General features: G+C 38.6%; 1 protein-coding gene and 1 long non-coding RNA gene across 12 annotated transcripts in view; one reads left to right on the forward strand and one right to left on the reverse strand.

Moving 5' to 3' along the window:
* Positions 1 to 27,736, forward strand: part of LOC140516960 (uncharacterized) — a 199,289-nt gene that overhangs the window by 149,222 nt on the left and 22,331 nt on the right. For 3 of the 5 annotated variants that reach the window (XR_011971437.1, XR_011971436.1, XR_011971433.1), the window contains 5 exons: positions 12,469 to 12,551; positions 14,096 to 14,192; positions 16,378 to 16,481; positions 21,011 to 22,016; positions 22,856 to 25,241. This is a non-coding gene — a long non-coding RNA (uncharacterized lncRNA). Of the gene's footprint in view, positions 1 to 12,468; positions 12,552 to 14,095; positions 14,193 to 16,377; positions 16,482 to 21,010; positions 22,017 to 22,855; positions 25,242 to 27,736 lie in introns of those variants that run through there. The other 2 variants (XR_011971435.1, XR_011971434.1) reach the window with 2 other exon arrangements.
* Positions 1 to 27,736, reverse strand: part of LOC140516958 (fibrous sheath-interacting protein 2-like) — an 87,472-nt gene that overhangs the window by 33,182 nt on the left and 26,554 nt on the right. For 5 of the 7 annotated variants that reach the window (XM_072627790.1, XM_072627788.1, XM_072627789.1 and 2 more), the window contains 4 exons: positions 25,237 to 25,312; positions 19,898 to 19,943; positions 12,639 to 12,675; positions 1,655 to 10,988 (listed from right to left, as the gene is read on the reverse strand). In XM_072627790.1, coding sequence (XP_072483891.1) covers positions 1,655 to 10,988; positions 12,639 to 12,675; positions 19,898 to 19,943; positions 25,237 to 25,312 — 9,493 coding nt within the window. Of the gene's footprint in view, positions 1 to 1,654; positions 12,676 to 19,897; positions 19,944 to 25,236; positions 25,313 to 27,736 lie in introns of all 7 variants that reach the window. The other 2 variants (XR_011971432.1, XM_072627793.1) reach the window with 2 other exon arrangements.

The following is a 27,736-nucleotide window of genomic DNA, read 5'->3' on the forward strand; positions in this document are numbered from 1 at the left end:
ACATGCAAAGGCATTGTGCTAGATAATGGGATTACAAAGACAAAATGAAAAATAATCTCTGGACATGAGGAATTTATGGCTAGTGGAGAGTGGAAAGGAGAACACAACTTTTAAACAAATACATATACATAGTAATCTGAGGAGTAAGGAGGGAATACTAATAATAAGGGAATCAAGAAAAGCTTCCAGTAAGAGATGGCATATGATCTGAACCCTAAAGGAAGGTAGAAATTGATTCTAAGAGGTAGACGTGATAAGGGACAGTAGAGAGCCTATGTAAGAGTCTAGAGATGAGAAATGAAGTTCTGAGTTTGGGAAACAGCAGGCACGTCTATTAGGCTAGATTGTAGACTGTGAAAGGGAGGTAACATTAAGCTTCAAAAGGTATCCTAGAGCCATCACCACAAGTGTTCCACTTCCATGTTCCTGAATCCTGATCATAATCCTTTATCATTCCATCTTTCCTGTGCCTCAGAGTCCCTAATCTTGTTTCATCCTCATCATGACATCCAATCCCTCCACCCTTTAGTTCTTTCCCAGGTTATTACCCCTACACTGGCTACATTCTCCTCCCTTTCCTACCCTAGCCCATCAGTGGACCAACTCAACTCTACGCTATTCTCTACTTTGAATCTCCTATGGCTAATCATGCCTCACCAAACCCTAAGCCCAAACCCAAATTCTTTTTACCATCTTCCTCCTTCATTGATATTTATGTGCTGCTAAATGGAGCTGGAGGAAATCATGAAACTATGCTGATTACACAAAATTTATATTATCTAATTATAATATCTATTATTTGCTACAAATTTATGTTATCTAATTTCAAGTAGGCCCTTACTACAGCAAGGCAGTCTTTTTTCTTCCCCAGTTCACCATTTTACTTTCCATAGTAGCTGTTCTAAAACTTCTCATTTCTCCTCAAGTCTCCCAGTGGTACCCCTTCCCTACCATCTCAGCTGAGGACCTCACCTCATACTTAAGTGAAAAATTAGGCCATTCATTGAGAGCTCTAGCTTTTCTCCTCTTTATTTCACATCACTTAGCCATAATTCCCTCTATCTCCTTCATTCCAGTCTTGGATGTAGAGATGGCAGTTCACTTTGACAAGACTAACTGCTCTACAAAGACCCTTGATCTCATTCCCTCACATCTTTTCCAACAGATTGCCTCTGCTCTCACATTCCCACTGTCCATCACCAGCTGTACTGGCCTTACATGCTATTCCTCACACACAACATTCCTTCTTCAGTTTCTGTACCTTTGAGGTATCCTTCTCATGCCTGGAATACTCTTCTAATCTAGGGAGGAATACACCTACATTTTTTAGTTTCCCTGTCTTCCTTTGAGACTCAGCTCAAACCCCACTTTTTACAAGAGGCCTTTCCCAGTCCTACCAGCTGCTAGTACCTTCCTCTCTTAAGATTATCTTCCCTCTCCTCTATACCTAGTTACACATGTATGTACCTGGCTAATTACATATTAAAATGTGACCTCCTTGGGGGCAGGAGTTGCTTTTGCCTTTTTGGGGGGGGGGGATCTCCAGCATTTAGCACAATGCCTAGGACATACTAAGTACTTAATAAGTAATTTTTAAAAAACTGATGGTTAACTATTTTTTTCCTAATGTGGTCATGGTTCTTTAGTCACTTACTTTGGAGATTCCTGAAATGTGTGACCACAGACGTGGTGATATGTCTTGCTATCTGGTTGATTTCAGATGGACCTAGTTCATAATCAGCAAAAGTAACGACTTCAAATGTTTTCAAAGTTTCTATTTTATCTGCCCTTGGAAATGTTTTGTTTTCCCACTTTTCAAGTAAAGTATAATCTTCAATTCCATGAGATACTGCATTTTCAAGGTCTTTTAATACTTTTTCTTTGGCAGACTGGAGTCTTTTTTCCCATGTTCTAAGCAGATTACTTCTCTCGTCCTGATATACAGATTGTGAGGAAAGAGTGGATAATGATCGTGACTTTGATATGAAAAATGGTTTGATTGTCTCTACGTTGCTCCCCATTGCACATGCCTGAGTCCCCAGGCCATAACAAGCCAGAACAGTATTGACAATATTTTCAGCAGCAAGACATACTTTTAGTGGACTAACAGTTGTATGTCTCAATATCTTTGACTCAATATCTGGTTTTAATTGTTCACAGTGAAATGTTCTTGGTTCCTCCTCATTCTCTTCCTGGCCCACAAATGGCATACTTTCTTTCAATACCACATTATCAGGTTCACTGTTTTTCTTGAACAATTTTTGTAAGACACTCCCTTCTGGAAGAGAACTCTTTTGTTGCATGGGATCTTGTTCAAAATAGTTAAAATCGCATCTTCTTGAAGGTTTATTTTGCCCTTCTCTTCTACTCGAACTTGGTCCTGGTTCCGATTCAGGTGTGCCCACTGTGCTTGAAGTTCTAGAAGTGTCTCCTGCAGAGTATCTGGCATATGAGGTAAGATTAGATGAATTCCTATTACATTTTCCTAGTTCTTCCTCTGAAAAAATCACCATACCAGGCACTTGAAAAGGTGGAAGGCTTTCCCGAATAGTGACTTCTTTTAACTTGCTATTGGACATTTTCATGCTAGCTGCCACTTCAACTCGGTGAACAGTATAAGTATTTTCAGCTCCTCTAACTGGGCTTTCCTTAGGTATATTTTCAAGCACAGAATCACTGAAATGAACACACTGATCTATTAAGTTACTAATGATTTCACTTGCTATCATGTTTTCTTCTAAGATGTTAATTGGATATTGGTCCACTTGGTTGATTTCTTTGTCTAGCTTGCACTTAATTATACTTAGCATGTCATTAACAGTTTTAATTGCATAAGCACGCAGTTGTGAATGGAACGAATGAACCTGGAAAAGTGTTTTCTGTATGTTTTCCTTTGTGATAACACTACTTAACTTTGATTCATCAGGAATGTCATTCAATGGTTGTAATTTTGGCAATATTCTCCTATTAAGTGGTCTCTGTTGGGCAGGATAAAAATTTTCAATAGGTATTTTCATAATTTCAGAAAATTCATATTTAGAGATATGTTTAAATTGCGAATCTACAAATGCTTCCAAGGTATGTAACACATTCTCAACAATCTCTCTAGCAATTCTGCTATTAGAACTCAGAGAGATCTGATCCTTCAGTTTTGCACTGTAGAAAGGTACATTGCTTAAGAGCTGTCCAGTTGGGGAAAAATATTTAGTCCTAGAATTAATCTGCTCTTTTTTTCTTGCTAGAATTTCCTTGTTATCAGGAATGGGCATCTCAGTCAAAAAACATAACTGTAATTTTTCAAATAGAATTTCAACAATTTCTCTGCCAAACAAATTAATTTGTGTATTGGCATCATCAACGCTAGCAGGTGTTCTTTTAAAATTATTACAGAAAATGCTTTCACAAGCCTCAATAGGGGGCATCTTTAGGAGGGAAACAGAACATTCTAACTCTTTCACTTTTATTAAGATTTCACTCAACACATTTTCGGCAACCATTAGTAGCTTATATTTTCCATTTTCCGTGTCATTTGAATATGTTTGCCATTTATCAAACATTTTCTTAAAAATACCTTCTTTAGGAAAAATTTGTTCTAGCTGTGAAGAAACATTCTCTAAGAAAAAACAGGCTTGAGGTTTGGAAAAAGACTTTGTACCTATCTTCCTTTCTGGAAATTTGACATCTTCCAAGTGTGCAGGTTTAATCTGATAAGTGAAGTTATTTGAATCAGAGGAATACAATCCTTGCAAAACTGTATTAACCAGTTCACTTGCTGCTGTGATTTGGTCAGAATTTGGTGAACTTCCTATGTTGATCATCATTTTACTGCATTTCACCTGTTGGAATTCATTTACAATGGTTCCTAGGATGTTACTCACTATATCTTTAGCATAGTTTTTTAGCTCACATATAGGCAACTTTGCTTGCATGGGGGAGGTTTTGGCATCTCCTGTCGATAAGACATGTGAAAGGCTAAGGAAAGACTTAGAACGACTTCCTCTCAATGCCATTTTTTCTTCTATGGGTATTCTGGCCTTCCCTTTTCCCTTAGAATTGCCAGATATTGCCTGGGATTTTGCCTTACATTTATGCACTGAGCTGAGTTTCAAGCTTGTTTTTAAACTGCTCCTAAGACCTGTCTTGGGGCTGGCTTTAGCCACATGTTGCCGGGAAGATGGGACATCAGAGGGAGAGTACTCCTCTAGGTTCAAGGAAGCAAAAGATATGATCTTATTAAGAACCATTTGCACCAGATCTTTGCCCACTCTCAATGGAGAGCAGTGCAATAAAGTGTCTTCCAACAACATATTTTTAATACTTGACTGACGATAAGTTTGAGGCATTAAGGCCTGAGAAGGTTCACTCCTTTTTTCTGACAGTTTAGACACACTGAAACATGGTGTTTTTGCCACCAATATATTTTTACTGCCAGTTGCAGCCACTTCTCTCTCTGTTTCACCATTCTTATATATGGATGTGGCAATAATAGAGTACATTTTGCCAAATACACTATCAACTATGTCATTTGCAACAATACTAATATTGGACTGAAAAGATTTTTTGGGAGCCCCATTTGGTGTCTTCATTTTTGATTCAGATGTAAGGTGAGAGAGTTCATTAAAAGGAGGTAAATGGCTAATGGTTTCTGTTATTCGTTGATTCACCTTATTTAAAACATCTTCAACCATGCTGAATATTGGGGCAGTTTCTTCCTGTCTGGACTCACCATTCCTCATAAATATTTCTTCCAAAATTGTTCTCTGACTTTCATTTTCAGAACTCAGTGAGCTTTGTCTCAGTGGATGTTTTGAAAGAAGAGATATTTCAGTGCTTTTATCCTGTCTTTCTTCCAATAGCATTTCATTTTGCATAGCTACTTGTAACTTTGAGAAAGACGACCCTTCTTTTGAAGATCTTTTATCACCAAACATCTTTAATAGGTTGTTTACAATTTCACTCACTGTGATATTTTCTCGAAATAAAGCATTATTTGAATAAGAATACATCTTTTGCATCTCTATATCTAAATCATGTTTTACAATTTTTAATACAGTACTAGCAATTACATCAGCATACTCCCTAAGATTGGTTTGTGACAGGTGACTTGTAGATACAGTATTTTCTTTGTAACTATCTAATGAAGTATCTCTGATATTCTGGCCAAGAAAAGCTTTGGTTGTAGGTAACTTCAAGGTCTTCATATTTGACTGGACTTGGCCTGGTGCAAGAAAGTGACCTTCATCCTGTAGATGACTAGAAAGTTCAGTGACAACAAAGGATTTTTCTTTAGTCTGTGAATCATTGCTGATTAAGGAATCTACTCGTTCTGTGGCAAAAGATTCTAATCTATTCAGAATGTTTTTAGTAATATAGTCACATGGATCAAAAAGAGATTCACTGGCATCGTCTACCTTTGCCACTGGCATTTGGTCATCATCATCATGAGGAGATTTCACCCTTACAGCCTTGGTCTTCTTCTTTCCTACATCAGAAAGACCACTTCCTATTTTTTCTTCTCTTATATCCCTAAGAGTGGGAGGCTCACCTTCTGTTTTTGGAATTGCATCACGAAGGGACTTCAGTGGTAAATGTGCCGAAATGGGCTCCTTTATATTTCTGCCAACTATAACAGCAGAACTGAGGTTCTGAAGTACTATGTTCACCATACCATTAGCAATCATGATAACATCTGATTTAGGAATTGAAAATTTGGGGCTACTGTCATTTGTATATTCAATTGCCACTTCAGGGCTTGCTGCTAGATGTTTAGCATCCACATTATCCTGATGAAGAGTGATTGGGGAAAGTGGGACATGATTCAGATCCAATTTTCTTTTGCAAATGTCACTTAAAATATTTTCAACAATACCTTGTATTTGAAATTGAAGTTCTTTTCGATATTCTGTTTTAGTAAATAGTTTTTCTACAATGCCTTCTTGAAGATCTGAACTATTGTCTTTCTCCAGTTTGTCTTTATCAGATTTGCCTTTGGTAGATACAATATCTAAAACAGTATTAACAACCTGACTTGCAATATTTTCAGACATGACAATGTTATGAGTTACCATGTGACTTTCTGATCCTTTGTCTAGCTCTTGTTTGATTCCTTGCAATATTTTCCTGGCCACTTCTGTTGCATACATATTTAGTTTAGAAACAGACAGTTGACATGCTGTGGTCATATTTTCTGGTCTGCTAAGATCCACTGAAGGATAAGAAATTTCCTCAGTGGGAGAATGAACTTCTTTTGTAAGTAATAACTCTTTGCTTAATGAAGTAGGTTGTTGAGGTGTAGGTAAAGCCCTTGAGGTGGTAAGGCTAACTGGAGGATAAAAGAGGGATTTGACTTTAGAAGTAGCAAAAGATTCCAAATTGCTTATGACTGTTTGTACAATATCTTCAACTACTTTGACCTTGGTCAATCTCTCAACATTGGAGGAGGAATGTAGCTGATGTGATTCTCTATTCAGTGCTGTTGGATACACAGATGTCTTTCTTTGATTACTTTGTTCATGAAGAGGAGCATTGGCTGAAAATGTGGTGGTTTTATACCTACTTTTGTTTGCATTTCTTTCTGCCCTGGCGGCAAAATAAAGCTTCTGAAATACAGTCTTAACAATGTCATCTGTGACAATAGTTACATCTGCTTCAGACACCAAAGTGCCCATAGTTTTATCCATGAATTGAATGAATGTTTTAGTGACAGGTTTCTCTGCAGAGTGAGAAATACCACACAAAGGGGAATGGGAGAGAGGCAGTACATTGAGTTGATTAACTAAAGCATTCTGGAAAATTTCATTTAAAACATTTCGTATGATTGGCATTACGGGTGACTTGTGTGGTTCTTTCAGTTCCACCTCAATGTTTTTAAAGGTTTGTTCTAAAATGTGTTGTTTAACAGTATCCTTCTTATCTTCATCACCTGATGGCTCTCCCTGTTCCTCTGCTTGTTCAGAGTCTTCCAAAAATGCATCTGATTTAGCACCTCCAGGAAGAAAATTGCCATAGACTGGCTTATATCGGTAATATTCTATATCTCTCTCTTCAGACTCAGGTTGTTGAAATATTCCTGGAGACACAGCATCTAAAATTAAATTGACCAGATTTTTGATCACCACTTTTTCTTGAGTTGGATTGCTTACTTTTGTCTCAGAATCCAATGGGTTTCGATTTAATTCTACCTGAATAGCCTTCAAAATGGCACTTGATACCTTTTTGGCATTTATCTGTAGAGTGGATTGCAGATGATCATCATGAGTTTCCATTTTGGTTGATGTACTGGCTTGTGGTGACATCTCACCATGGTTAGCACTACTTATAGTACCTCTAGAACACAAATTTAAATTGGCAAAGCCCTCTAATTTATTGAAAACAGTTTTAAGAATGTCTGAAGCCACCATTTTTAGATTAGTTCTATGGAATCCTGGAATACTCGCTCTCTGAGAAGGATCAGCATCTTTCATTTTATGGCTAGACTCCTCATTACTGTCTTCCTGGATCCTATCAGGTACCATATAAGACATTACATCTGTGCACTTCGCCACTTCCTCCACCACTACAGTAGGATATAGGCTGTCATCTAGATCATCTGAGATTTTCCTACTTTCAGAATTGGGGGGTTTGTGATCCATCTCAGAACATAATATTTCAAGGATGTCTTCAAGAATGACATTAGAAACTACTTGAATATTAGAATGCAATGCTGTAGTTGCTCTCAAACTCTCATCAGCACATTCTTCATGAACAGATAAATGACTCAAACTAGAGAGCAGAGGTTCTCCCATCATTTTGTTCAACATTTCAAATAACGTATTACCAATTCCTTCTAACACTTGAGATCTGGCTGCCTCATTGACATTCTTCCCACTAAATACACTATGTAGAACACAAGGGATAATTGGACATTTCTGAGATTGAAAAGGAACCTTCACTTGAACATTAGAGGATTGATAGGAAATTGGCTTTTTACATTGCCCACTTGTTGATCTTCTTTGTACATCAATATAATCAGTTTCAACAAAACTACCAGGCATTGACATGTGTGATGGGAAGAAAGGATCTTTTTTATCAGTACTTCTACCAGATAACATCTCACAAATGCATGTTACCAATGAACTTGCCATAACATCATCATTGAGATTTGATACAACAGATTCCAGTTCTTTATCAGAAAGAGGAAAATCATCTCCCTCTACAAAGGTTATTGGGGGCTTAGGCTCCCTGGCATTTTTTTTCTTCTTATAGACTTCCAATTGACTGCGAATAGCACCTAAAACAATATTCACAACTTTGGTTGTATAAGCACTAAGTTGTGATCGAAGTTTTGAGGGTGAAGACAGTTTTGAGCGTGAAGGGGCAGGTGTTTGGTCTTTGCTTGAAGGTCTCTGGAAAATTGAAGTTGTTTCATAGCGCTGTGACCTAAAGCACTTTTGCAATTTTGGAAAAACAAATAATTTCAGCTTTTTAAAGATTGTGCGGATGATCTCATCACTAACATTATCAGCTTCGGGTGCCTCTTCACTTGCTGGAGATTCAGGCCAGGGAGCTTGTGCTTGCTCTATATTGAACAGAGATTTCATCTTCTTTTCACTCTCAAACCATATTTTCAATGGCTCTTTGGGCACCAATGGGGCAAGCTGATGAATTTGATATATATCTTTGATCTCAGGGGGAGTATCTGGAGCATCGATGGAGGACTGATAAAGTGAGGTAGTACTGGAATCTTTTTTAGCATCTGAAATTTGACATGATGAAGCTGTATGAAGAATTTTTAACACTGCATCTGTCATGTCATTAGCCACTACATTGATTTCTGATGTTGAGAACATCTCATTCCTAACTTGATCCATCCATTTTTCAGGGGACAATCCATGAGGCATTTCAGAGTCAAAAGATGAAGTTTCATTAACATCTGTAAAGCTCATCTGACTAGGGGTCATGGTTATCATTTCTCTGAGCATGTCAGTTAAAATGTCTGTAACAATATTCTCTGATGCTTTCTTTATTTGATATTTTTCATCCTGGCTAAAACCTAACATTTGTTTTTTTGGCTTTACTTCTTCTGAAAGCTTGTCTTCACTTGAAGAAGTTTGTAATTCAGATGGCACTCCCCACTCATGAAATGCTCCTCTGCTATGGGAAGCAGGCTTTGTTGGTGATTTGACTTTTCTCTTGCGTCTAAGACCAGTCACTTCCCTCTTAAACTGTTCTTTCATAGCCTGTTCTCGCAATAGTGCTTTCTGATCTTTGAAAGATGATGAAAGGACACTTTCCACCATTTTGTCTATTTCTTCATTATCATCTTCTGAATAAAAGACCATGCCAGGAACATTAACAGGTGGAAGTGGTTTTCCAAACCTAGGACGAACCTTTGTTGTGCCTGTGAGCCTGTATTCTTCCTTAAGAAGAGTAGGGCTTTTCAGTCTGGGACATTTACTTTGACAAATATCTACTTTCACTTCTTTTTTTACTTCTTCTTCTTCCTCCTCCTCATTCAGTTCAGTGAAGATATCATCAAGTAGCTGCAAGACTATTACAGTTTCCTCAGATGCAATTAGTCTTTCATTGTCAAGTTCAGTTTGTATATAACCCAGTATGGTGCCGATTGCTTCTTCAACATAACCAACCACAGAAGACTGTGAAAAAATGTTTGACACTAGGTTATGGATTTCTTCTTTTACAATTACGCTAGCAACATCAGATTCAGTACTATGAACAGGCACAGGCATAGGCCTAGGCATAGGCACGGGCATAGGCATGGGCTTGGGCATAGGTATAGGCATAGGTGTAGGCATAGGCATAGGTGTTGGCGTAGGCATAGACATGGGCATGGGCATGGGCATAGGAAAGGGCATAGGCATGGTCACTGTGCTAGTACTGACTTGGGTAGATGCTTCATTATAGTTTTTGGGTGATTTTTCAACACGTTGTTTCTCAACAGTAACTTCTGTTGCTTTTGTTTCTATTTTCTGAGACAAATCACTTTTCTTGGAAGCTGCAAATGTCATCAACTTTTCTAAAATAACATGCACCATGTCCTCTGCAATGTCACACATTGGTTCCAGAGAACCAGAGACTGTTGCTTGATCTGCTTTGCTAACAAAATGTTCCTTACTGGGAGATAAACCTGGCTTGAAGGTGACTGACAGGTCTTCTTGTGAAAAGATTTCAATGCATTTTTTTTCAACTGCAGACTGCAGCTTATCAAGCATATTTTCAACTATATCTGCCGCTGCTGAGCCGACATCCACGCTGGATAGCACACTCTCTTTGCCAGTTTCAAGATGGTCAACAAAAACTTCAGCAGTAACAGCGGAGAGAGAGGGAATGGCTTGAGCTAAATCAGATAGTATTTCTTGAAAAATGTTTTCCAAAATCAGTTCCGTTTCTTCTTTTAGGTGACATTTAAAATTAACAAAAACATTTTTTAACTCCTTCATCAAAGGCATAGGTTTTTCTTTTTCTTCTGGGGAATCAGCAGGTAATTTTTCTGTTTCTGTAGTAGCATCCTTCTTCTCACTTGCTTCAACTAGAGATAAAAGTTGACTGTCAGACTTACAGATCCTTGTCTTGGGGACATCATAGCTCATTCCCATCTGGTTATACTTAAATTGAGTTACAGTTTGTGCCTTACTGTTATATGCTCCTTTCAAGATGGTGGTTTCAATTTGGGTAGGTCTTGATATTTTTGTTACCACAGGCTGCCCTTCTGGCACGGTAGGCAATTTTACTGTCTTTGAGGTGACATCTGTATAACTCATCTTTTTAGCTGCGGCTGCCGAATAAGCTCTATATGCAAATTCGTCACTGCAAGTACTACAGAAACTTGAGCTACCCGAAGAGAGAACCGAATCATCAGATAACGGGTATATATTTGTGTGCAACCTTTCTTCATACATTGTGATGGCTGGATACAAAATACTGGTCACTGTAGCTACAACCCAGGTCATTACATTTTGAAGTATGGTATTTAATTCTTCAGCAGATATCTGCAAAGAAAGCAGATAGGGATGGACAGAGAATTCAAACATTCATGGGCTTCATGTGTACAAAGTGACTTACCTTGCACACTCCTGATCACACAAGGTACACTAGAGGAAGCTAGAATAAATTCACAGTTTAGAAAAGGATTCAGTCTGAAGAGAATCATGGGAGAGGAACTCTGGAGCCTGGATTTAAGTTAGCTCCACTTCCATTTTCTAAATGATATAGACTTCACAGGGTGTTTTTTAAAGACCAAATGAGCTAATGGATGGAAGCATCATGTAAATCTTACATTGGCACATAGCAGTTATTATTAGTGGCCTACAATAGGGTCATGTGATTTAGCTCTGAACCAAAAGCTCCCAGGATATTTTATCATCTGCTGTGCTGCTGGATGTTATTGTGTATGGAAGAACTGTGTGGGCCAATATACTTGTCTTCTATGACTATACTCTAAAAGGAACACTCCTAGAGGTAAATCTGCAAAGTGCATGGAGAAAGCCAGATGGTTATAGGAATCTCCCCTTACCAGACCTGGGGAATTAAAGATAATCTTGTTTTCTAAATTCCAGAGGGAACTGAGGGCAGACCTACACTGAGGTTTTCAGACTGGCTATACAGAAAGCAATATGAAACAGACATATTCCTAAAAAGTTGTGGGTGAAGTGAAATTTGAAAAATAAGAATTCTCTTTACCCACTGACTACCATTATGAAATATGATGGCTTTGTATTTCCATAAAGATAAAAACTAAGCTTTTGGCACCAGCATCTGTCATTGTGTAAGGATGTCTTGTGTGTTTATATCAGTTATGTGTGGAGGGAGATGGGTATGGATAAAGATGTCACAGTGGATGCTGCTCCCTTGTCTCTCTTTCTCTTTCCTGACTCAGGATTTGGGTTCATAACATGAGACCACCTGGCATTTCCTGATCCCAGTTCCAACTTCAGGCAACAATAGTTTACATTTATAGAGTATTAAAGTTTACAAAATTATTTTCTCTCAACATTGTTGGGTGATGGGTAATATAATTATCATTATTCTCAGATTTCAGATGAGGCTTCAAGAGTCTAGGTTAGGTTAACAGCCTACCTAGTTACATGACACAGGCATGGTAGAGATGGGCCTGGAACCCAGGTCTTGTGGCTCCAAATCTGACATTATCTTTCCACTATTACATGTTGCCTTTTCTGGACAATCTTGCCCATATCCCTCTGAAACTTGAGATCAGAGTAGACCCAGGCATTGTGGCCTATTTATCAAGGAATTCTCCAGGATAGGCTGAGCATTGGATACCAAGGAGCTGTTACAGTCTGCAAAGATATTGTTAGCTTCCTGGCATGAGGTCAGGGTGGGCTTTGGACATCTGGTGGCTGTCAGGTCCCTTAAACCTTCCTAGAGTCCCCATGGCTTCTCTTAAGAAGTGGCATATCTCTTTCCCAACATGATATTGGTCCTCTGCAAACAAATTTCATCTCTTTCCAGCAGCAACAGTTGCTCTGAACAGAGGGAGAGAAACTCGAGTAACATCTGGATAGAGGGGAGACTAAATGACTGTCATGAATGAGGTGATCTGCTGCTTCACTTTTTACAGTATAACCCAACAGAAAATCAAATTGCCACCTTGTTTTCTCCAAACATTTTTTCATACATACCTTTTCTTGTAGCCTGTTTTGCAGGAGCTGACGTTGCCTGAAAAGCAAAGGATCATTGTTGAGTTTTTTGCTTCAGTGACCAAAAAGCTAGACATCTTCCTTCCAAAGTCCTCATTACTGAATCTAAGGCTTGTCTTTATATTTGGGAGAGTGTTAGATGTTCACAAAGAAGAGAAAAACCTTCTTTCTCAAGGTCCCTCTTGCTCTGTCAAGTAGATTTGGGTCTCTGTGGTAGACAATTGCTGTTCAGGCCACTGTGTAGGCAATATGGGGAATCCAGCCACCCTGCCACTGCCATACCCTGAACCCTGCCCCACCCCCAACTAGGTGTGGCTCCTCCTAACTAAGAACACAGAGAAATGGTTTGCCATAGGAATGAGATATTCCCTTAAATTCCATGGGGCTCTGATGGGGTGCTTGGTTGCAGGTACTTGGGCCCCAATTCTAAAATCACATTTCTCCCTAGCCTCAAAATACTATCTCAGGCAGTTTCTCCCCAGCCCAAGGACACAGGCTGCCTTAGCAACTTCTCCCTTCCTGCTGTAGTAGCCAGATGCACCTATAGAAGTCATTAGTTTGAACCAGTTGTGTACTGGCTTAACAGGCTGTGCACTAGGTCATAACACAGGACATTTCCTACTCACTGACCAATCATGTGTCCTAGACTTAGACATACCTATACTCCCTTACATTTATCTTGTCTAACAAGACATTGATGAGAACAACCTGGTTTTTCTGAGCCAGCCCTGACCGCTGGTTGACTTAAAGACATTTCAGACCTAAAACCACACCTCCCTTGGGCTATTTCCCGATGAATTCTGGGTAAAATATCTGTGCAGTAGATACCAAAAGTGCATGTTCCTTTAAGATTTGACCACTCCTTAACTACTCCCTAATCCCACCCCAAAACATCCAGGTAGCATATTTGGCACAAGTGATACTATAGAATATCCTATATAAACTTCCTGTACCCTTTAAGGTTGCAGGTTCCCTAAGAACTCTTGGCCACTGAAAAGTGTAATAAATCTTTACCTTGACTTCAACAGTGCTTGAGTCCATGAATTCTTCTGCAGATGAACTGCCCCTGGTACCCTGGTCTTTGTGGGGGTTTTACACCACCCCCCCCCTTCCAGCCCTCATCAGTTCCACCATAGCATTTGATGAATGCAACAACTTTTACCTTGTATTTGAGTGATATCCTGTTTCACATCTGGAAAAGTATACCCGCTTGCCCAACTCTTGAAATTCATTCATCCCACTTCCAACTCAAAAAGCTTCTAATCTTTCCTCCAATTAGAAATCCCATTTCTTATATCCTGTTAATTGTTTTCTTTTAATGCCTAAAAATATGTCTTTCCCTGTATTCAGGGTCCCAGTTTGTTATGTCATTGGCATGCTTTGTTTTAATAAACTGATATGCTCTGAAGCTCAAACTTCTGTTTCCTCATTTATTTCAGATTTCTCCATGGCAGTTTTTGGTGAAGCCAGCCAAACTGAGAAAGAACTCCAGCCCCCAGGACTGCATATTCATTTTTATGGAAGACTGCCCTGAAGGTAGGACTCCCCTCTCGATTTCAATTCTTTCGAGCCAAGGTAAGGTTTACCCCCACACTGCTGGGGAAGACATATTCTGTTTAAGGGCACAATGAGTTTTGGTAATAGTAAAATACCAAAGGATTCCTCCTTGGAGAAATTTCTTTTGGCATGAAACCAGGGGACAAGCTCATTGTTAAATTGACACCCCCACCTTACAGAAATTCTTATTGACCTCGAAACAAGTATAGATTCCCATACTAGAGTGAAAGAAGCAACTAAAACATAGAGCTCTCATATTATGCTAAAATATATAAAATCCAAATGGGTCCCAAAATTTACCCGACAGGATCTTTAATCACTACAAATTTTGGAAAATTGTGCACACTGTTTTCTGTCTTATCATTGTGTCTGTTTTTATGTCTTTGTAAAATGCTCAGAAAATAATTTTTGTTGTGTGTCATGTTTGGTGTTTGTAGATTCTGCTACCTTGAAAACATTTCTTAGGGGAAAATGCAGCCAGCCAGGAAAACTGCTGAAAAGCTGCAGCCGAAGAGTTTAGCATACTGGGAAAGATGAATAAAGTTTCATTCATTCATTCGGCAGTTTCCCCAAACTTCTGTAATCTGATGCTAACCTCTGTCCCAGTAATCAGGACTAACTCCTACTTTAGGTTTTCAACAAAAGATTAGGTTACAAAGGAAAAAAGACCTTCAATATACTTTCTCTGTTATTTCAGCCCTGGTTACCATGGAGTTACAGAGATAAAATCAAAGAAAAGATAACTTTTTCCTAGTTTGTAGGAATTTGTGCAAATTATAGTAACTGCTAAAAATATCTTAGCAGATGTTGGAGGTTTGGAGATTAAGGAGATTGGAGATTAATCATTAAGGAATTTAGAGATTAATCATTTTAAGATTTCAGGGGAGAACTACTGGGATTTAGGGTAATTCCAAGAACTCATTCGTTTCTCTTTATCCAATCGGATAAGTCACTTAGCAGAAGCCAAACACATCTTAGTGAGTTTTGGGGTATCACTCTGTAGAATTTGTTTTAAGGACAAATAAGAATTATGTGAAAGTTTTAGGAGTAAACAGCACTTAGATTCCTTTTTCTCTGACGATGATAAATGAAGGAAGGCAGCTAGCTAGTTTGAAAGTAATCCCAGAGGGAAGAAAATAATTAGGTATGAAGTTCACATTTTAAATTTATCTACAACTTAATAGGCATGTCTTATGAACCTTTTCTTGACCATGTTTAAATTAGGGAGCAACTTAAAAATGAGAAAAATTTAATTAAGAAATGGAAAGGGTGATTTAAACTGAAGAGGGATCTGTGTGAAGCAACCACTCACTCCTCTTCCACCATTGCCTGGACCTAGACCTTGGATTCACGGTGATGGGAAATAGGGAAAGCGACCATGAATTGGAAATATCTTTCGGTAACACTGAAGTAGAACTTTCGAAGCTTTATACAACAGAACTGTTTAGGTAAACTAGAAGCAAAATCACCAAAGAAAATTAGAAAGAAACCATTAGGTTTCTCTCAGGAACCTAAAAGGGTAACACTACTGCAATTAATTAGGATTGTGCAAAATTTTGTGCTGAATTGCACAATAAAATAAAGATTAGTTATTTAAATAATTTGGGATATGGTTAGGAAATATAGCACTCTGCTCCTCAAAGATTATTCTGGGGGTATATTCACCAGTCTTTGGAATCTCATGAGCTCCAAAGCAAGGGGATGGGAATACAAGGCTGCCACTTGGAATAGTTTAGGATCAAAACTGAAAAGCCTCAGGGAGAGGGAGGATGAGACCAGGTTATGAACATGAAAGGAACTGATTTGGCTCTTTGGGTGATTTTTGAAAGAAAATAAATTAAAAGTTTAAGGAAAGATCAGAGTGCTACCATGAACCTTTGTAAATGAGCTGTTAACTCTGAGCTCTAAATTTGAAAGCACAAGTGACTAACAGCCCTGGGAAATTGAGATTTTGATATTGTGGTTGTAAATCCAGATTTCATTTGATTGAAATTAATCCTGCAACTAAATTATGGTGTGGTGAAATGTGAGCTCATATTAATTGTGGCATCAAATGCAAAAAAAAATGCTGAAAAAATGCAAGGAAGCCTGAGTTACATTCCTGTCTCAGAAATTTATTAGCTGTGTGATCTTAAGAAAGTTATTTTATCTCTATTTATCTCAGTTTGCTGATCCATGAAGAGGAGCATAATGGAACCCAGCTCCCACCATTGTTATAAGGATCAAATGATATGATTGTGAAATACTCAATTTGGTGCCTGGCTTATGGTAAGTACTATATAAAGTTGACTATTTCATTGGATGTAATTGTTCCATACTTGATAACTTTATACCAGGTTTTTGATGCGATTAATACAAATTGCCAAAGGTAATAAGGTTAATGATTTTCTGAGCAAGATATTTTAGGAAATACATTTGGTTGAATCGATGCCTTCTGACTGGTAAAAATTTTTGTTTCATGTTTTAAATACATGATATTATGTCAGAAATGCTGCTAGACAAATACCTCCTCTTTTAATCTGGATGCCCTTAAATTACAAACTGAGCTATTAATATAATGTGATAAAAATAGATATATGAGAACTGTTACATGTTTAGTGGGGCACATTTTGTTTTTAAAACAGAGAATCATAATTGCCTGTTTGGGAAAAAGTTGCACAGACTCTTTAAGATATTCTTATCTGTGAGGTCCCTTGAGACTTTGTATTCAGGAAAGAGTCATAAGATCTTATCAGCCCTACTGACTGAATGTTGCAAAATCTAAATTACTAAAGTCTGAGAACCTAGAACTGAGAAAATAAGATCCCCTCTCCCACTCAAAGTGGAGAATTCACAAGTTTACTATATGATAAAATGAGTTTTCATTGTTAGCTATCACTTATAAAAATTATGAAATGTACAGTGCGGTTTAAAGCTGTGACTTCAATACATTATGTCAACTATCATGTATTTGCTGTATATCTGAAACTCCAGAATGTGGTTAGTTTTAATTTATCAGTAACGGATAATTTAAAAGTAATGACATGTAACTGTTAGTGAAACATGAGAAAACTAATAATATTCAAGCCTGTTAGAAGTGAGCCCATCTAACAAGCCCCAGCAGTGACAAACATGCTCACCTTAAACAAAGAGCAATCCCTGTTGTGAAATCAGGAAAGCTTTTATTCATTTTTACGTCCATTCCCCCTGAATGGATGGGTAGCCTCCCCAAGAAGGTTACAGGATGACTACAACACATTCAGAAAAAGGGGGCTTCTTATACTATTTTTTGAACTTTGGCTCTCCCTCGATACCGTCCCCTGGCCATGTGACTTTATGTTCTCCTCTCTAATAGGCCCTTCATCAGTTTCTGACCTCCAACCTGTCCATGCTAGGTCCCAACCCTTCTCACCTAGGAATGTGGCCAACAGAACTTTCTTGTTTACCACAAAGCCTAAACTCTGATTAGTATAATTTTGTAATTTGAGGTAAAAACTCTTGGGGATATAATTTGATTACAGGGATGGCTGAAGTGCCCATTAAATCAACAGTTCAGCAGTAAAGGAGAAAATGGCATGTAGTGCAGTCCATTGCAGGTAGATGTCTGTCCCTGGGAAAAGCTGAGGGGGGTGACCTTGGTATGGTTTAGGGTAATATCCTCCTGACTCCGTTTCTCCATTGTGCTATTTCTTTTCTGAACAGAAAATTTTACTACCTGGCTAATTCTGGATGTATGGTACCCTGTGAAAAATATGGAAATATGGATTGCCTGTTAGATATGACTTGTGCCTAGAATCAAACAAAACGAAGGGAGTTTTTCCTCTGTTGTGGTATACGTCAAATCATTCTGTGCCCTTGAAAGGATGAGGCTTGACATTATTGCAAAAATTTGGGAGTCTCCTTTTCCTTTCATAGCAAATTTCCAAAAATCAGGTCAGGTGAGCAATGGAGATTTTGTAAGTACAATACTAAATCTATTAATTAATAGATTAATACTGGAATATTTTTGAGCTACTACAATAAAATGCAGGTATGAAAAATCTTATAATTTTCATCTATATTTTTGGTCAAATTATAATATAGTGATGATATCCTCCCAAGACAAATTAGACAAAATAATAAAACAAGGATGTAGTAATATATAAGTTTTCTAATTAAATGGAATAGTAAAATTTGAGGAACAGGAATAGACTGTTTTCTTTAAGAACTATACACATATGCATATGATTGACTTCTAAATGTTTCTAATTGGAAATTCAGGCTTTATGTGTTAGTAGTAAGTTCTCAAAACTGGAATGAGGATTTAATATATAAAGTTGTATTGATACTCGTAAAGCGAAATAATTTTCCCATTTTAAAGTATGTCTAATAATTTTAAAAGACAGAAGGTTCTGACCTTCATGATTTTTTTTTTAGATTCTTATATCAAGGATGGGGTTGAGGTAAAGATAAAAACAGCAAGGGGTATATAGAGATTCTCTAAAGTCTCAGGTGAATTATGGGTTCTAACTTGATGTTCTTATAGCTCTGTTGTTAGTAGGATCAACTCTATAAGACTTGAACTGGTTTTCACCAAATGAACTAGTTATTGGAAAACAAAATTTAGTTGTTGTACTAAGTTTTATTAAGTCTTGTTATTGGCAGATTTTAGCAGAATTATTTAGGAATTTCTGTAAATTACTTGAAACCGAAGAAGCGTAGCCCCTTCAGAGCTGTCCTGAGACAGCTATTGGTCTATTCCCAAATGCCCAAGATATGTCCAGGGACTAGAGGACTACATGGGGCATCTAGGACTGAATACAACATGTGATGATTAAATGGACATTGGGAGTAGGTTACTAGGTTACAAGGAGACTTGATGCTATTTGAAACTGATGATCACCATTGCATTGCTTTGGCTTTTTTTTGTTTCGTTTTGTTTATGTTTGTTGAGTTTTCTTGGTTACCTTGGTGACATGTAAATCTCCCCTCTCAAAATTAGTCCATTTAGCTTACCTGTACAGGCTATTTAATAAGATTTGTATATCATCGTAATTGTTCTTAAATTCTATGTTAGCTGTTGTACTAAACTATGTAAGAAGACGCTTCCCAGTGTCTTTTCTTGGTATATAATGTTGATGGTAAGCATGAGCACATTAAAAATCTTATAAATTTGGCTTATAAATAAGTGATCTGTTGGGGGAGTGGACTAGCCTCCTCAGCAATGAATCAAAGAGGGAAATTAAAAGAATGATGGGACTTGTGTAAACCAAAGTGACTTCATCTTGTAAAACTGACTTCATTTTGAGACCTAAATTCCATTTTCCTGTAAATTCTACCTGCTTGCTAATCATGGGATTGAGTGACATTCTGTTTCACATCTGGAAAAATCTGCCTGCTTACTCTCCCCTGTCTCAACTCTTGAAACTCATTTATCCCCCTCTCAACTCAGAAAGCCCTTAATTTTTCCTCCACTTAGAAATCAAATTACTTAATCTTGTATCCTGATTTATATCTTGTTAATTGTTTTCTTTTAATGCATAAAAAATGTCTCCCCCTGCATTCAGGGTCCAGTGCTAGGCTGAAGAATCCTGGTCCTGATTTGTTACACAACTGGTATGCATTGCTTAATAAATCAATATGCTCAGAAGTTCAAACCTTTGTTTTCTCAGTTATTTCAGATTTTACCCATCACAAAGGTCACACTAATTTTGTTCTTTACTTACGTATTTGAGAGAACATGAGAAACGAAGGCTCTTTGGGATGGTTGCCCTAAAAAAAAGATTCATTATTTACTTGTAACATTCAGAGAGAGAAAAAGAGAGAGAGAGACAGAGAATAAATATTTCTTGGTCCCAGGCCATTTGAAAATATAAGAGCAACTCCAAAAGTGGGTATTTATACTTCTTCTGGGAAGTAATGTGAATGTGTTAATTATTAATTCATCTACTTGCTCAAAGTTTGGGTAGTTCTCCATGTGTTTCCTTTCTGTCTTCCCATTCAAATATTGTCTAGCTTAATTATAAGTTCCCAGAAGGTAGGAAATGGCTTCTGTCAATTTGCTTAGGATATTAGTTTGCAAAACTCTACAGGTAGACAGGGGCTGAATAAATAGTTTAGGATAATAGTGGTGATAATATAAGCCTCTACAAAGAATAGGTATGCAGCCATACAGTGATGATGGGTACAACATTCTGTCCATACTTATGATGTTCCTGCTGAAATACAATAAAAAAATAGAATTCTATTAGAAGGATCTATTTTAAGGGCTCTTATCCCTTTTTTGTTTCATGGATCCCTTGGGCAGACTGGTGAAGCCTGTGGACCCCTTCTCAGAGTGTTTAACATAAAATACATAGGAGTCCAAAGGAAACCAATTATATGAAAATACAATTATCAAAATATTTTTTAAAGCAAGCTCACAAATCCCTGGTTAAGAAACTCTAGTCGGCTTTAAATTAGCCCATGCTTAGAGAATTATTTCCCTTTGAACTTGGTATTTATAGAATCAGAGATTGAGGTCTAGGAGAAACATCAGAGGCCATTGAGTCTACTTCCACCTCCACTTTCCCCACAAGGAAATTGAGCCACAAAGAGTGACTTGCGTAAGGGCCCAAAATTAGTAATGTCTGAGGATGAATTTGAACCTAGGTCCTCAGGACTCCAAGTCCAGTGTCCCTCTGCTGCCCCCTTTCTGAGTTAATTCAAAGTGGATGGCACGTTCAGAGTAAAGGCTAACTGGTAACTCTTTTATTTCTCTCAGTACTTCAGGGAGCTATGATTTCCTTGGTGATTGTGCTCCCTGTTCTGACACAGATTGCCATTTGCTTCCAACCTAGGTAGACCATCTTTATGAATTGCTGTGGCCCAAAGAATTCATCATCTGATAGACAACCACCCTGCAATGAGCCTTGTCAAATTCAGTTCAGCTTGTCCCTGGATGCCAGACCAGGGGTCCATACTGGAAGTCTTTCCAGCTTGGGATGATTGGCCAGCTCAGCTTCCCTCCATTGTCTCAATCTTCCAGAATCCAGGGCTCAGCTTTCAATTCTCTGTGAGGTGTCTGAGGTATGATTTGAAGAAAGTTGGTTCTTTTTCAACCAAGATAAATGACTAACAAAAACTCACTGATACTAAGAGTCTGTGCAAAGAGACACTTTCTTCAATCCTTTGTGCTGCATTGGGATTTGCAGGCTTGTTGAGAATGCACTTATGCTCCATTTGGGAGGAAAGGGAAACTGGAAATGTGGAAATGTACAAGGGTACTGAAGAGTGAGCCTGATGGAATGGCTGTTTAAAAACCTGCTTCTTTAGGTCAGATGAAAATATGTTTGCACATAGGATTATCTGAACTCCATGACCAAAAAAGCCTCAAGGGCCTAGACATTACATTTCAAGAAGCCTTAAAAGGAAACTGTCCACATCTCTTAGAATCAGAGGGCAAAATGTAAATAGAAGGAATCTGCTTGTCGTATCCAGAAAGAAACCCCAAAATGAAAACTTCCAGAAACATTATGGTCAAAATTCAGAGCATTCAGTTCAAGGAAAAAACACTGTAAGCATCCAGAAAGAAAGAATTCATATACCAAGGAGTCATGGTCAGGATCACATAGGATTTAGAAGCCACCACTGTCAAGGAGTAGAGACTTTAAATATCACATCCCAGAAGGCAAAGGATATGGGCTTATAGCCAAGAATAACAAGCAACAAAATTGAGTGTAATGCTACAGGGGAAAATACGGACCTTTAATGAAATAGAGGACTTACAAACAGTCACGATGAACAGATCAGAGTTGTGGAGAAACTCTGAAATTCAAACACAGAAGTGAAGAGAAACATAAAAAGGTAAGCATCTTTTTCCACCTTGCAGCACTCCTCTGAATTTCCCCATCAAGCCCCAGTAGTGTCTGCGTCCCACAAGATCACATACCTCCTCAGTATCCTCTAATTAAAGGGCAGAGGGCTCCTCCTGGAACCTCCGTTCAAGGAGGGGGCCTCATGCTGTCCATCTCTTCATTTCCTAGGAGGCTACTCTTGGGGGTATGTGATACCCAAACACACTTGTTCCAGTCTAACTGTATTTGCTTCTTTGGATTTTATTGTTTTATTCTCTATCAGTCTCTTACCCAAGTTACAAACTTGAAGGGCTTTCTTTGCTTTGGCTAAATGGTACCTTGAAAGAATGTCACATGTGTTTCTTCTGGTGCCCCATCATCGTACCATATTGCTCTACTGGTCTCTGTAAGCATGTTGCCATGTGACTGCAGACCTTGAAGTTTTTAGACTCTACATAATTCCAAAAGCTGTACCCCTGATACTTGTAGCAGTCTGTCTCTTTTTCCCTGCTTCAGATGCCCGCTGGTGCTTTGGTTATACTTCTGACCCATATATCCCATGTGTTTTTTCTCCAGGAGACATGGTTCCTTTCCTGATAAAGTCCAGTTTTAGTCCTGGGATTCCACTGTGATATCACATTATATGCTTTGGGTATAGAAGTCTGGTGGCATCTGTAGCTGCTCCTGGTACTAGATAGGTCTTTCTCATAAGATTAATCCAGATAATCTATCTCTAGATATTCCCTGATGAACAGTCTTATCTTGGTGTAGAATCTTCTCTTCTTTGAGAGGTCACATAACAATTTCCTGGGGATTTATTTTTATAATTGAATTTTATTTTATTTTCAGTTCCAAATTCTCTCCCTCCTCCATCCATTGAAAAGACAAGAAAAACAAAAGAAAAAAGAAGAAGAAGAAAATATCTCCCTCTGTACTCTGAGTTCATCAGTTCTCTGACTGTAAATAGCATATTTCATCTTAAGTTGTTTGGAACTTGGTTTGGTCACTGTGCTGATCAGAGTTCCTAAGTCTTTCAAAGTTTACTATCATTACAATATTGCTATACTGTGTAGATTGTTCTCCTGGTTTTGCTTACTTCACTTTGCATCTGTTCATACAAGTCTTCACAGGGTCTTCTAAAACCATCCCCTTCATCATTTCTTGTCACACAGTAGTATTGTCACATTCACACACCACACCTCATCTGGCAATTCTCCAATTGATGGGCATTGCTTCAGTTTCCCATTTGCCACCACAGAAAAGAGCAGCTATAAATATTTTATGGGTAGCTACATGGCACAGTGAGTACAGTACTGGGTCTGTACTCAGGAAGGTTCAAGAAGACCTGAGTTCAAATCTGAACTCAGGTACTTACTAGCTGTATGAACTGAGGCAAGTCACTTAACCTCTGCCTGCCTCAGTTTCCACATCTGTAAAATGAGCCAGAAAAAGAAATGACAAACTCCTCCAGTATCTTTGTCAAGACAGCCTCAAATGGAGTCACAAATAGTCATACATAATTATAATGACATGACAAAAATAAACATTTTTCTTTCTTCTTTCTTTGATCTCTTTGGGGCTCAGTGGAATCACTGGGTCAAAGGATATACACAGCTGAATAGATTTTGGGTAATTTTAGAAAAATCTACATCCTCGGAGAATTTAGAAAAACCAGTGTAGCTTCTTCATATAAGTTAGTAGTTACTTTCAGTGTCCCCAAAGTTTCAACAGCATCTTGCAAAATGTTCTCTGTATCCCTGCCTCTATCTCTAGGTGTCCTCTGTATAGCTTTAGCTACACTGCTCCATGCCAGTCCTCTAGCAATGCAATATCCACATCATCCCTACCAGCTTCCATCTGAAAGCTTTCCATGGCCTTTACTTTTCAATGGCTTTGTCTTTTAGCCCCTGCGTATCTCTAGTGCTCTCTAACATTATAATCTCATTTTAAGCCTAGGACCAATATAATGGCCTTTAAGGTCCATGTGTTTCTCTTTTTGGTGACTTACGGACATTTACTGTAGACAAGAAGTAAGCAGTACAATTACAATTAGCCCTTCATTTAGGAAAATTCCTAATATTTTGGCTGATTTGGCTCTCTGCCTTAATTTACCTCTATCTCTAGTTAACATCTGGCCTCTATGTGGGTGGGGCAAAGTTCAGGTAAGCAGAAACATTTGGGTAAAGAACCAGCCTGTTCTATTGTGATTGTGTTTATAGACAGACAGGAACCATTAGGGGAAACTGAGGAAAGAAGCAGACCTTTGTCTTGAAACTTCCCTTAGCTTTGAGTACAGGGTACAACTTGCCTCTTGTGTTCTGTCATGCCTTTCTTGATATCTTCCTTCTTTGCTGCAACTCAGTCCTATCTCATCGTTCTTCATTTGCTACTTGCTCCAGCTCCTCCAGTTCTTTCTGGCTGAGCTCTGACTGACTCCACTCCTCAGAATTTCCATTTAGATCTGAGATATGGAGCCCCATTTTGAAAAAGAGCAAGGTCGGGGATAGCTTTGCTGTGCTGAGCTATCACTCTAAGCAGATCACAGTCAGAATGTTGTATTCAGTTCTGGATGCTACATTTAGGAAGCACATTACAGTACAGTCTGTCCATTACAATACAAACTTAATATTTTGACTTGAAGCCCCATCACTCAAGGCAACTAGATTCTGAACTTCGAGCCTTCTAGGATTTAGCCCTGACACTCTAAATGGAAGCCAATTCAGCTTCTGCAATGCCATAGGGCATTTGCTTTTTTTTGGAGAGGGTTGTCTATAATTCGGTAGACTCACCATTCTCTGAATGTGCCATCCACAACCCCTCCTCATCTTTGCTCACTCCGTTCCCATCACCTGCATTACCTTTAGTCATCTTCTCTGCTCCTTCTTTGAAGGTCTCATCGCATCTTCAAATCCCACCCTCCTCTGGGAAGCCCTCTCAGGAAAGGCTGGAACAATAACAGCTCACAGTGCTGGGGGCTTTATAGTTTAAAAAGTACTTTGCACATGATATTCCATCTGATCTACTTGTTTGTAGTTATTGATTATCATAATATGTCCAGTCTGCCTCCCCAACTCTAATATTAATGATAACAATAACTAGCTATGGTGCTTTACAAAGATTCTCTCATTTGATCTACTAGACTCTAACCTCTGGAGCAGTTTGCTTTGGCGGCCCTTGTTTCTGTGGTACCTGGCACACTAGGCACCCAGTGAGTGACAATAACAATTTACCTAAGTCAAAGGGACAGCCTGCTCTCCTGTTCATTGGTCTCTCATACAGGTTTGCGGGGAGCTCTCTCTGCTGTACCTAGCACATGCAAAAAAAAAAGAGAGAGAGAGAGAGAGAGAGAGAGAAAGGCTCTTAAAATGTGAACATCTTGCTTAAGCTTGGTTTGTTTTGTCATTTTACACAATGAAGAGAAACAGAAATTGAAAGGATTCAAGATCTTATTTTGAAAGTGAACAAAATTTCCCTTGTCATAAGAAATGTACAAGCAAAATTTATTAGAAGGAAACAAAAATTCGTCATAGAATTCATAGTGTCCCCAGTGTAACTAAGTGAAGTCAGCCCAGAGGAACAAAGTTTTCTCCATGCAGGCAAATTTGAGGAAGGATTTGAAGGGGCAAAGTAGATGCTCAGAGCCATATCTGGCTTTTTGGTCAATGTTCTTTGGGGTGTAAGCTCTGTTTAGAGAGTAGAGCTGTCTGGTTTACTGTTGTTGTTCATTCATTTCAGTTAAGTCTGATTCCGTGTGACCCCATCTGGGGTTTTCTTGGCAAAGATACTGGAGTGGTTTGCTATTGCCTTCTCCAGCTTATTTTACAGCTGAGGAAACTGAGGCAAGCTGGGGTAAGTGACTTGCCCAGGGTCACATAGCTAGTAAGAGTCTGAGGTTGGGTTTGTACTCAGGATGATGAGTCTCCTCACTGCAGTGTTACTGTATACAGACATTCCAATCCTGTAGGCCCCAAGGAAGTCCATGACTTCATTTTGGTCTCTAGGCTCAACGACTGACCACCACCACCACCATCATCATCATCGTCATCATCATTATCATCACTAGCATAAGGGTATACAGTGTTTTAAGGTTTGCAAAGAGCTTTACAAAGATTTTCTCACAAACCTGGGAGGGAGGGCTCTCTTCATTCCCACTTTACTAATGAGGAAACTGAGGCAAAAACAAGTAAAGTGTCTTTCCCAGAGTCACTCAGCAAATAAGGGTCTGAGGCTGGATTTGAACTCAGGTCTTCCTGACTTCAGGCCCTGCACTTTATCCACCATCTAGCTGCCTTCAGGAACAAATCTGGGGCCTATGGATTTTCCTTATTGGCTTTCTTATAGAATAGGAAAAAATAGGCAGAAGCTCTAGTGTGAGAGCCCTTTAATAAAAAGGGTTCTATGCTCTGCTCAGAGTAGTTACTTAGGCCACTTTTGTTCAATATAGAATGAAGTGAGTTAACAGGACACTTGGTTTTCTTTTTCCTTGGCCAAAGTGTATCTTCCAGCTTGTTCCCCATATTGTTCCTCAGGGAACTTGCCTTTTGCTTTCTCATGGGAGAAGTAGGTCATTGAGGACAGAGTGCTAGACTAGAGGGTCTGTATTCAGATCTTGCCTTTGAATCAGCTAGGTGGCACAAGGCAAGTCATTTCACTGTGTCCTCCATAAAATGAGAAGTTAAATAACTTGTCCAAGGTCATAAAGTGAGTTAGTGACTGATCTGGAACTAGGTATCACTTATTTCCATAGCAAGTGATAGGGCTAACAGTAATTTTTCCCCTTAATGGTATAGAATTTCTTTCAAATAATGTGGATCACATAGCTCAGAAGATTAGAGTTCATAGGGGGCCTAAGTTGTTTTTCAAAGGCTGTAAAGATCTGTAAATGCCATGTGAAGGAAAGGTCCTCTCTGGTCTCTTGGGAATTACTTGCCAATGGTCACAAGGGGATGAGGTGATACAGTACAGAGGGCCTGGCACAGTCATCTACCATTACAAAAAGAATCCAAAAGCAATTTCTCTGTTTGATAACTATTAAGTATCTCTCCTTGGTTTGAGTCAGGTAAGGTAAGGGAGGATATGGGCACCTGGAATTTTCAGTCTCTGACCTCATTTAATACTTCATTGCCTTGAATGGAGACTTTTCAAACCATATCTGTGATTTTGTTGGTGGGAGCATCCTCTCTACCAACACAGATTGTAGCCCTTATATACCCAAATAGATAGCTTTCATGAGTTGCTGTGGCTGAAAAAAAAATAATACTCCAGTGAACAAGCTTCAGAAAAGGAGCCTCTCTCCCTTAACTAAGCTGGTCTTTGGAGGACAGATATACCAATTTGTTGCTGGGCTCAACCTTGAAGCCTTTCTCACCTGTCATAGCTTGGATTCTCCTGAAACAGTCTTTGAGAACCCACCATCCCTCCTGTGCCACAATGGAAGCTTGGGAGAACTCCAGTGAACCATCGATAAGCTAAGGCTCATCTAATATATATTTTTTTAAAACTTGCACCATTTTTTGCAAGCCTGCAAACTTTCCATTGATCCCGTGTAACATACTCAACTTTGATGGCAATGAGCAATGACTTTCAGCATTAACACTCTGAGATGACTTATAAATTTCAAAGTATCTTCCTATGGCCTGACTGCACTTAGGGAATAGGTTGAGCTGTTTGGCTCAATAATGAATCAAGCAGAGGGAAGCCTATATTAATGCCATGTCATTTTTATACAAA

This window comes from Notamacropus eugenii, assembly GCF_028372415.1.
Source record: "Notamacropus eugenii isolate mMacEug1 chromosome Y unlocalized genomic scaffold, mMacEug1.pri_v2 SUPER_Y_unloc_1, whole genome shotgun sequence".
NCBI lineage: Eukaryota > Metazoa > Chordata > Mammalia > Diprotodontia > Macropodidae > Notamacropus > Notamacropus eugenii.